Below are 11,599 nucleotides of genomic sequence, written 5' to 3' on the forward strand. Positions count from 1 at the left end.
ACAGTGTTGTGTTTGGTGAAGAAGTTGAAGTAAATATAAATTAATCTTGTATATATATGGGACAATTACAGGTTGATGTTGATGAATCAACTCTTAGTCCAGAGGAACAGAAAGAAAGAAAAATAATGAAACTGCTTTTGAAGATAAAAAATGGCACCCCTCCAATGAGGAAGGTAAAATAGATTACTTCTTATCAATGGCATTTTCCTTTTATTTTCATTTTACCTTTGCTTCATTTTGTCTTTTCTTTGTTCCTAGATTGCTTTCAGCTTTGAGATAGTTGTGTGTATGTATGTGTATCCCTATCCGTGTCCACACACACACACACACACACACATACCTACATACACACATTTTATTAAAAAGCTGTTCTTAAATTGCTTGTTTGCTTTACATGTCATAACTAAAATGCTTCCTATGTAGAAATGCAGTGTGGTGTCAAAATGTTACAGCAATTTACCTTTATAACTGCTTTTTTTCTTCTGCTTCCATAGGCTGCTTTGCGACAGATTACTGACAAAGCTCGAGAATTTGGAGCTGGGCCATTGTTCAATCAAATTTTGCCCCTTCTGATGTCTCCAACCCTTGAAGATCAAGAACGCCACTTGCTTGTTAAAGTTATTGACAGAATCTTATATAAGTTGGATGACTTAGTCCGGCCATATGTGCACAAGGTTTGTGTTTCTGAATGTAGTATTTCAGTGTGCTACATGCTTGATCAGAAGCCTCTTGTAAACTCATAATCGTAACTATATTTTGTACGTAAATGTAGAATGACACTAGTTATAATTGCAGTGTAACACTATTCTAGGATATAGGATCTCATGTACAAGCTTCTCATCTTTGTGCAATTTTGATTCATGCATTTTTCCCTTCCCTCCCCTTTCTTCCAAATGACAAGAGAAATACCAACATGTAAAACAGAATTTTGATTCAAAACAAATTATAGGCTGTTTTTTTTTAAGTCCTAGGGATTGGCAGTTTTTTTTTAGCAATTGGTTAAATACTGTATATCATTTTAATCGACTAAAAATTGAGCCGTACAAGCAATAGATAGTGAGCAGGCAAGCCACAGGTTTTAAACAGTCCTTCAAAGGACTCTTTAGTGTTACCTATGAATTGCTATCTTGCTAAATGATTAGATGGTTTCAATGTATGTATATATAGTTTTCCAAAATTAATCTTTAAATGGAATTCTTAAGCTATCAACTAAGATTGTTAAGTGTTTATCTTACAAGAGATTGAGGCTTCATTTGTGCTTGCAAAGTTAATATTACATTATTTGTATCAAACATTACTTTCCGTGAGTTTTAACTTTCATTAAACATTTTTTTAGATTCTTGTGGTCATTGAACCTTTGCTGATTGATGAAGATTACTATGCTAGAGTGGAAGGCAGAGAGATCATTTCCAACCTGGCTAAGGTAATATATCTTTCTAATCTATTTGGGTTGATATTAACAGATACTAGTTTAGAGATGGAGGAACAGATACGCCAAATGGTTGTGTCCAGCTTAAATTGATGTACAGATATGCACACAAAATTGGGCTGTTAACAAGAATGTTTCACTTTTAGCCATATTCTATCACTGAAAAGCAACCAATAATGGCAAAATATAGAACATAGGTGTTTACAGTTTTTGGTTTAAGGTTGGATGTTAACAGATTCTTATGTTTTTGGTCCATTCAGGCAGCTGGACTGGCAACAATGATTTCTACCATGCGACCTGATATTGATAACATGGATGAATATGTTCGTAACACAACAGCTCGAGCTTTTGCTGTTGTTGCTTCTGCCCTAGGAATTCCATCTTTGTTGCCATTTTTAAAAGCTGTGTGCAAAAGCAAAAAGTCTTGGCAAGCCAGACACACTGGCATCAAGATTGTGCAGCAAATTGCTATTCTAATGGGTTGTGCAATTTTACCCCATCTCAGAAGTTTGGTTGAAATTATTGAACACGGTAGGTGTGATAAATGTGTTACACAGTGCTGTTGTTCTGTAACTATGAGATTGAATGATTTAGAGTTGGATGTTAGTAATCAGTAACAATTACATAAAGTGGATTAAAGCAGCCCCTTTCTCTATTCCTTTTGAAATGTAATAGTCTTTACATTTAAGAATAAAAGTTACAGTTGATCTTTATCCTTTAATTCCACAGTAAATTAGCCCTCATGACAAATCAATACTGATCAATAAGATGGATTTTGTTGTATAAAATTAGGTCACAAATGAGGCTGTCTCTGGTTAAACAAAATATTCAGTATGTTGGTATTTGTCTCTTCCTACAATCCAGGAAAACTTCCTGCTTATTTCCTTGCCTTCAACTCTTTGTTTTCTGGGATCTATCTCATTCTGAAATCCCTCAATAAGCCCCTCTGCTGCTGGTCTTGTCTATCGCAAAGTTTATAAGACCTAGTACCTATGGCAGATATTCCATCTGCCATGATGTTCATCCAAAGAAGCCATCACCTAGACTTTTAAGGAGGACAGTTGCTGACTTTCCACCAAATGTTACCTCAAAAATTACTCTACATGATTAATCCTGCAGAGCAGATCCTTGAATACCTGACGTAAACAGTCTTTCCCTTTATCTGAAAGCAGTAAAGGAAGTTGTCTGAACCTTCCTTATTTAATAAAATAAATTAGATGTTCTTTTCCCCGCTCATTAGCAATATGTTTTAAAAATGGCAGCATAGTTATACATTTTTTTTTTCACTATAATAGGTAAGAAGTCTGAAATAGAGTATAAACTACATATTTGTTTTGCAGGCTTGGTTGATGAGCAACAGAAAGTACGTACCATTAGTGCTTTAGCCATTGCTGCTTTAGCTGAAGCAGCAACCCCGTATGGTATTGAATCATTTGACTCTGTTCTAAAGCCCCTCTGGAAAGGCATACGTCAACACAGAGGAAAGGTATGTCCAATTTAACATCAGCCCACTAATATTAATTAACAGGTGGTGTTATTTATAATAATATTTGTTTTATATATATTTTAGGGTCTGGCTGCTTTCTTGAAAGCCATAGGATATCTTATTCCACTTATGGATGCAGAGTATGCCAACTACTATACCAGAGAAGTAATGCTCATTCTTATCAGAGAGTTTCAGTCTCCTGATGAAGAAATGAAGAAGATCGTGTTGAAGGTACGTAGGTATATTTGAACATGGAAGAATTAGTTGGATTCTTCTTTGTTCTGCTGGGTAGAAGCCTCACCATCAGGAGGTAAAGAAAAATTGATATGACTCCAAGATGCATAAAAGTAGAGAGGTTTACATAAATGTGGAGATGGTGAGAACTTCAGTTTCTTAATAAAAATATGCATGATTAGCACCTACATTTCACTTCAGCTGAAGAATTAGACTTCACAGTATTAAAAGTATGTTGACATGTTCCTGTCCATTATCCAAATAATGCTGAGAGATTCTGAAGTAAAGTTATAGCAGCTTTTTAAGATTTGCTAATGAAGTAGTAGTTGAGCTGAATTTCGAACTAACTGGTTTCTGAGGAGATTCTAATGATTGTTAATGTAAATATGAGAAGCCTGTATGTGCTCTTGATATTGCTAAATTCCCAGCTCTGCATTAGTATAATGCACTACACATATGCAAACACATTCAGTGTTGATCATTCTTGCTGTAATGCTCTTCCAAATAATTTTATTTATTTGAGTTGCATACAGCACACTTGATAGAATATATCTTTCTGGAAATTTTTATATTGCTTGTCTTTTTTCTTTTTTAGGTGGTAAAGCAGTGTTGTGGCACAGATGGTGTTGAAGCAAACTACATTAAAACAGAAATTTTGCCTCCATTTTTCAAGCATTTCTGGCAGCATAGAATGGCATTGGATAGAAGAAATTATAGACAGGTATTACTATTATTGACACTAGTACAGTACAATAAATTTTAGCAGAAGTTCTTAATAATTATATTGAGAAGAAGAATAAAACTAAAGGATGCTTATTGTTGGACAAAATTTAATTCCAATTGCTAGGAAGTGGAATTGGGAACATCCGTAGAGGTCTCTAAGCAGAGATTCATTCTAAGCTAAGAAGGAAAATGAAAAATAAATGGATATTGTGTGCCATATATGCGTGTGTGTGTGTTAAGTTTTCGCGGGTACTTACATGTATGGTATTCAGCTTTGCTCAGGTATTTTCCCATGTCATTGTAGTTGTACTTTTAAAGTTGTAGCAACGTTTCAGCAGAATCTCATCTGCCATCATCAGGCCACAATACAGAAGCCTGATGATGGCAGTTGAGATTCTGCTGAAACATTGCTACAACTTTAAAAGCGCAACTACAATGACGTGGGAAAATACCCGAGCAAAGCTGAATACCACCTCTCTCCTCTCTCCCTCCCCTATATATATGCATATACATAACATACACACACACACACACACACACACACACCCTAAAGGGGAAGGAAATAAGGGAGTGTTCTCTCATGTTTTACTTTGTTCTTGATTACCTGTTGTGTGGCAGATAATTTGTGATGGTATCTAGTACACTTTTCAAGGATCCAGAAGTGTCCATTTTGCCTTTATCCTTAATACATTTATTTTTGTTTTGAAACGGAATTGAGATGGTTCCAAATTTCTAAATTGATCATTGATTCCACAAACTTTTTTGTTATGTTGTAGTTGGTTGATACAACCGTGGAGCTTGCAAACAAAGTTGGAGCTGCAGAAATTATTTCCAGGATTGTGGATGATCTAAAAGATGAAGCTGAGCAATACAGGAAAATGGTTATGGAAACTATTGAAAAGATCATGGGGAATCTGGGTGCAGCTGACATTGACCATAAGTTGGAAGAACAACTTATTGATGGGATTCTATATGCCTTTCAAGAACAGACTACAGAGGTAAATGAATATACTCATAAAAGCTATTCTGGATTCAGATTCAAGTTATGTCAAATATTGGAAATGTTGGAAAAAGATATTTATGCCATCAAAAGCCATTTGATTGTTGTAGTTAGCAAATTAATACATTTTAGAGATACACAAGGTCTGTGTAATGAGATAACATTTCATCTCATTAGGGCTATGCTTGGATTAAGATAAACTATTTTCTGCCCCAGTAAATATTCAGCATCTTTTTTGTGATGGGAAAGAGCTCTCAAGCTTTCTTTATCTAATACTTTCTGCTTTGGGGGTCAGCTTAGTCCCTTTTTCAATAGAATAGAAAGTAATATTAAAATTCTCAAATTCTCTTCGATGGGCATTATTGCTAAGCAATCTCAAGATGGAATTGATCTATTTCGGTGTAAGGGCTGGAGTTAAGTTATAGAATGTTCTCCTTGCATTATCATTTTGCTAACAGAGGACTACAGTTCTAGTACTTGTAATATTTCTTGCTTATCAAGTGACTTCAAAAGATGACAGCCTAAAATTTAATCTTCCCAGAATGTGACAATAAAAACCATAACTGTCAGATAGTATTTTAACACTGCTCTCTTTTTTTTTTTATTGATAGGATTCTGTGATGTTGAATGGCTTTGGTACAGTGGTAAATGCTCTTGGCAAGCGAGTGAAACCATACTTACCCCAGATCTGTGGTACAGTGTTATGGCGTTTGAACAACAAATCGGCCAAAGTGAGACAGCAAGCTGCTGACCTGATATCTCGTACTGCAGTTGTCATGAAAACCTGTCAAGAGGTATTCACTGTTTGCTGTCTTCTTCCATAAACATCTACTGTGGGTTTAAAGTTGTTGGATTCTAAGTATATTTTTCTTTGTCTTTTTGTTCTAGGAAAAATTGATGGGTCACTTGGGTGTGGTATTGTATGAGTATTTGGGTGAAGAATACCCTGAAGTACTGGGCAGTATCCTAGGAGCTCTTAAAGCCATTGTGAATGTCATAGGTAAGTATGTGAGTTGTGTTAGAGTGACATTTTTACTTTGAAAAATAGAAATGGGGATTAAATATATTGTTTCCTACATATGACAGGTATGCACAAAATGACTCCTCCAATTAAAGATCTGCTGCCAAGACTTACACCTATCTTAAAGAACAGGCATGAAAAAGTACAAGAGAATTGTATTGACTTGGTTGGACGAATTGCAGACAGGTAAATTCATTTGTGGCACAACATAATAAACAGTTAAATATGTCTTACAAATAAAATTACTTCTTGAAATGAATTCATACAAATAATTCTCGACTTACAATAATTCATATAGTGACTATTCAAAGTTACAATAGCACTGAAAAAAAGTTGCTTAAGATGATTTTTTTTTCAACTGTTGCAGCGTCCTCAATGGCCATGATTCATATTTATGATGGTTGAGGTGTCCCTGGGTCATTAATCATATTTTGCAATCTTCTGACAAGTAAAGTCAATAGGGAAGCCAGATCCCCTTAACAACTGTATTATTAACTTAATGCCCATAGTGGTTCATTTAACAACTGTGGTAAGAAAGATTGCAAAATGGAATAACACTCACTTTTCAACTGTCTCACTTAGTATCAGAAATGTTGGGGTCAATTCTGATCATAAGTCAAGGACTACCTGTAAGAACCTTATGAAATCTGAATGGTCTTGCCTCTGTCCTCATTAAATACCTTCCATCATTATTTTCCCCTCAAAATTTAACAGTGCATTTCAAAGATATAGAAAATTTCCAACCTGCTGACTGCTATATATGTCCCAAGAGAAGTCAGGATAAGGCTGTCCTCCTTCCCAGAAATCCCATCTTATTCAATGCCTTTCTGTACAAAGAGAAAAAGCACAGGAAAACTTTAGCATAAAGAAAGTGACTGCATCTGTGGTACTTTGGTTTAGATGTTAGAGTTTTGGGAAAGGAAGCCCTCTCTATAGATGTTACCTGATCATCTCTACTATTTCACTTAATTTGGCAAATGTATTTAAATGTTCTTTATTACTATTAATACCATTTCCTCTCTCTTCCAGAGGGGCAGAATATGTTTCTGCGAGGGAATGGATGAGGATTTGCTTTGAATTGCTTGAATTGTTAAAAGCACACAAGAAAGCTATTAGAAGAGCTACTGTCAATACTTTTGGTTATATTGCAAAAGCTATTGGGTAAGTATAAGCTTCCTGTACTGATTTGTTTAAATGGGGAATGAAAAGTTAATGTTAAAGTTAACTCTACTGTGATTATTTATGTCTTGGTTGTTAGTGGCAAGACATTCTCAACATTAAACATTTTACCTAGCTTAGATTTTGTGCATTTATCTGGAAATGAATTTATTGAACAGAATCTAACATCTGAACCAGAAGAGGGTATTGGTTTCTTATGTAATCTTATGGTAGAATTGGAAAGAAGAAACGAGGGGTTAGTAAGGTTAGCAGTAAAACAAAAAAAACCTGATAATCTGGCTACACATTATATGTAATAAAATTGTGAATTGATTAATTATAAGCAATTACTATTTTTACCAAGGAAAATACTATGCATCAGAAATTATTGCATGAACTTCGCCATGATTATTGTAAGCTTTTGTAATAATTACATATAAAGTTACTTATTTAGTTTTATATGATTTTGTAGGGGTATTGTATCCTAAAACTCTTCTGTCAACAAAAATACAAGACATTTCTTGAGAAGGATTAATTATATGGATAGGCAGGCAGACAGATTTCTAGCTGTAATTTTTCTCTTAACATTTTTATTTTTCCCTTATTTTAGGCCTCATGATGTGCTGGCAACCCTGCTAAATAATTTGAAAGTACAAGAACGACAAAACAGAGTGTGTACCACAGTGGCAATTGCTATTGTGGCTGAAACCTGTTCCCCTTTTACAGTACTGCCTGCACTTATGAATGAATACAGAGTTCCAGAATTGAATGTTCAGAATGGTGTATTAAAATCTCTTTCTTTCCTATTTGAATATATTGGAGAAATGGGAAAAGACTACATTTACGCTGTTACCCCCTTACTTGAAGATGCTTTAATGGACAGGTAATTTTTCCCTCCACACTAAACTATTTCTTCCCTTTTGGTTTTATTTGCCAGGTTATAATAAACCTAACAAATATTAAACCAACTAGTTAGGTTCATGATTGTGGCGGTGTGGAAAGACCACAGAAACATGCTTATTGAGATGTGAAACTCATGGGGTAGCTGAAAAATGAGGTTTTTTTGTTTCTTGGACATGAGGAATATATATATACATAATAATTACTTTTGGACCTCCTTTATGTATTTAAATAAATGAATCAGTATATTTGGGAGTTATTCTATAGTATATAGCTTTTCTTGAAATACAGTAATTACAATGGTCTGGAATTAAATAAACTTAAACGATAATCCTATTATATTCCTTTATCCCAACAGTAGAAAGGAAATGAGGATAAGGAATAGTTCCTTTCTTATCCTTGTTTAATTATTTGAATAGGAATTCAGCTCCAGAGCACATAGAGGGGCTGGGGTAGTGGGGTCTCTATTGCTATGGTTCTTTCTACACTGGTTGTGTAAGTAAAAGAAATACCATAGATAGAGTGCTTGGATGTTACTTTTACAGTATTCTCTACCCATCCACCCATACCTACCCCTATCTTGCAATCTATCTTGGGCTGCTAAAGTGTACTGCTCCCTTATTGTTTTTCTCTTTTTGATACAGCTTCTTATAATAAACTGTTTTAGGAATTTGGTTGACCTGGCAATATTTCTTCTTTTTGTGAAATTGAAGCACAGTTTCTATTTTGAGTCAAAAGGAGGAAAGTTAATCCTGCCAGTTAACAACCCAGGACTATTAGAAAGAAAAGGATGAACAATCATGTTTGATATTGAATGATTTTATTTTATCAAATTAGAACAACTGCTGGCTTAAGGTTACTGGTGGAAAGAAAGAGACTAGAAAAACAAATAGGGAGCAAGTTACTGATAATGCCTGTACAATTTGTTTTTCAGGGATCTGGTTCACAGGCAAACAGCTAGTGCAGTAGTGCAGCATATGTCTCTTGGAGTATATGGGTTTGGCTGTGAGGACTCTCTGAATCACTTGCTAAATTATGTGTGGCCCAACGTGTTTGAGACATCTCCTCACGTCATTCAAGCAGTTATGGGAGCACTGGAGGGCCTAAGGGTGGCTATTGGACCTTGCCGGATGTTGCAGTATTGTTTACAAGTAAGTTGGATAAAGATACCTGTCTAGGCTTCTGAATAATTTTTAAAAAGAATATTAAATCAAGAAAATTATTTAATTGAAGAGTATCCTATAGCTGTCCTAAAGACTTTGTTATATTGGAACACTAGAAAAGAATTGTAGCAAGTATATGGTTTCCAAATGAACATTGGTAATGAAATTTTCCAAGATCAGTCTTTTCCTACTGATTCATATAATAAGAAATAATAGCTAGCATGGGCAATGGATACATGTGCCTTAATAAACAGAAATTATTTTAATAAAACACCACATAAACTACAAATTATAAAATCAACTGATTGGATTTCTGCACAGAATTTCATTTTGTGGCTACACGTAAAAACTTTTGCTCGATTGTAATGTGGCTTTTGCCACACCCTTCTTGTGGTCTATTATGTAAGCTGCTTCTCAAAGTTTTTGCCAATTATTTCTAGGAAGGATGAGCTAGATAACGTAGATCAAACTGAATAACATGATACCCAGATTTCTGACGTGTCATAAAATGCCATTTCTTTGTAAATGATCAGTAAATAAGATGATTCACTTAAGTTCAGTTTCATTTCTGGTTCTATTCTTTTCCTAGGGTTTGTTTCACCCTGCCAGAAAAGTCAGAGATGTGTATTGGAAGATTTATAATTCCATCTATATTGGTTCACAGGATGCTCTAATAGCACATTATCCACGAATCTACAATGATGAAAAGAATACCTACATTCGTTACGAACTTGATTATGTCTTGTAATTTTATTTCTCATTTGTTTTGTGTTAAATAGACAGCTATTCCATATTTGGTTCAGATCTGGTGATGTACAATTTTTAAGACACTGCAGAGTACCGTAGAATGGTCAGAGGCAGAGCTTAGAAATCAATAGCATGATTTTTAAATAACATGTCTTTGTTTTGGTGTTAAAGCCAGTAGTGACCAAGAACACAGTGATTGCAGAGAATATGGGGGGAATCATCTTGAGGATTTAAGATTCTGTTCCTTGTGTTTAAAGGGGCTGTTTGAGAAATAAACATTTGTGTATAAAATATTAATGGTTATTTGTGTGTGAGCATTTTTGGGCAGGGAGACATATAATAAGTCTCATCATCAAGCAGTTTATGTAAAAAGGTGGCATATTACATTTTAATGTCTTTGTCATACCCTAGCTTTTGAATAAATAAGGAACGTTCACATTTTGATTGTTGTGTCTTTACCCTAAAAAAGCACTTGTTATAAAATTGGCTTTTGTACTGAATTGAATTGAGGTTTGGGTCTTTATTTTTTCTTTTCTCAACCAAATATTTTCCTATCATATGTCCACTGTTTTCTTCCAATATTCTCCTGAAGCAGTAATGAATTCAAAACCGGATATTTTATGAATATTGAAACATGGCTGTGGATTACACACTAAAATAGGTGTATATGTGGTGTTGAAATGTTATTGGGAGGCTATGTACAATATGTAACATTCAGTGGGTAAACATTACACTAAATACCCACCAGCAAATTTTATGGCTGGTCATGGTAACACTTATTCAAAAGGGGGAAATGGCACAGATGTCTAACTGATGATAGCAGTCATTGTATGTGGGAGGCCCACTATAAAAGAAAAATGAAGCCTGTGGTTAACATGCCATTCAAGTTGTCATTTTGTGGCTGCTGTTCCCACTTAACTATCTGGAGGTTGGAAAAGAAAATTGACAATTGATTAGCAAACGTTCAATTCAGATGACATTGCAAACTTGGTATTTAAATGCAATTAAATGGGATGCCTGTTCTAGGCTAACACATTGTGGTATCTTGAATCAAGGGGAAAGTATGCATTTGTTGGTCAGGGACAACACGCTTGTGTTAATTTATAAGGAGAGTAAGGCTGCAGCAAACCAGATGAATATGTGCAGTGAAAAATTGGCCATATAATGTTTATGGAAAGCTTCCAAGGCCACATTTTTAAAAACTTTGTCTCAATTGCTACCTCAGATTATCTTTAAACATGCCAGAATCATGACACTTAGATTCCCATGTTCTTGAAGATACCAAAGAATCTTGAGACATACAAAAAGCTGTAACAATAACATTCATGGAAAACTTAAGTCTCACATTTTAAGCTCTACTTTAAGCTTGGACTTTGACTGAAATAATGTGCATCAGATGCTTACATAGATTAACAGTTGGAAGGCACCTTGTAGGTCATCTAGTCCAACCTTCCACTCAAGAGAGGAGACCCTACAACAGGGGTCGCCAACCTTTTGGACCTCAGGGACCACCAAACTCATAATTTTAAATCCCACAGACCAGAGACCCTGGGAAAATCCCCCCAAAAGGCTGCAGGAAAATTTCCTACCCCGTTTTCCTACCGATCGATCATTTTTTATTTGGGATCGTAAGATACTGTCTCCAGCTCCATTTTCGGAGAGAGAGAGAGAGAGAGACTTGGCTTCATGCAAGGAAAGCAGCAGAAGTCTTTCTCTCCCCAAACTTCACCAGAAATTA

General features: G+C 35.2%; 1 protein-coding gene across 4 annotated transcripts in view; it reads left to right on the plus strand.

Annotated features, from left to right (window-relative positions):
• SF3B1 (splicing factor 3b subunit 1) overlaps nt 1–10,361 on the plus strand; it is a 25,709-nt gene extending 15,348 nt beyond the window's left edge. For 3 of the 4 annotated variants that reach the window (XM_026696851.2, XM_087919745.1, XM_026696852.2), the window contains 15 exons: nt 72–173; nt 495–674; nt 1,337–1,423; nt 1,690–1,960; nt 2,770–2,915; nt 3,000–3,146; nt 3,745–3,870; nt 4,649–4,870; nt 5,484–5,666; nt 5,761–5,872; nt 5,959–6,079; nt 6,923–7,054; nt 7,662–7,934; nt 8,886–9,102; nt 9,704–10,361. In XM_026696851.2, coding sequence (XP_026552636.1) covers nt 72–173; nt 495–674; nt 1,337–1,423; nt 1,690–1,960; nt 2,770–2,915; nt 3,000–3,146; nt 3,745–3,870; nt 4,649–4,870; nt 5,484–5,666; nt 5,761–5,872; nt 5,959–6,079; nt 6,923–7,054; nt 7,662–7,934; nt 8,886–9,102; nt 9,704–9,862 — 2,478 coding nt within the window. In that variant the 3' untranslated portion in view covers nt 9,863–10,361. Of the gene's footprint in view, nt 1–71; nt 174–494; nt 675–1,336; nt 1,424–1,689; nt 1,961–2,769; nt 2,916–2,999; nt 3,147–3,744; nt 3,871–4,648; nt 4,871–5,483; nt 5,667–5,760; nt 5,873–5,958; nt 6,080–6,922; nt 7,055–7,661; nt 7,935–8,885; nt 9,103–9,703 lie in introns of those variants that run through there. The other variant, XR_015740703.1, reaches the window with a different exon arrangement.
• The last annotated feature ends 1,238 nt before the right edge of the window (nt 10,362–11,599 follow it).

The sequence above is a fragment of the Pseudonaja textilis genome, chromosome 1 (assembly GCF_049901715.1).
Source record: "Pseudonaja textilis isolate UNSWEBS1 chromosome 1, rPseTex1.2, whole genome shotgun sequence".
NCBI lineage: Eukaryota > Metazoa > Chordata > Lepidosauria > Squamata > Elapidae > Pseudonaja > Pseudonaja textilis.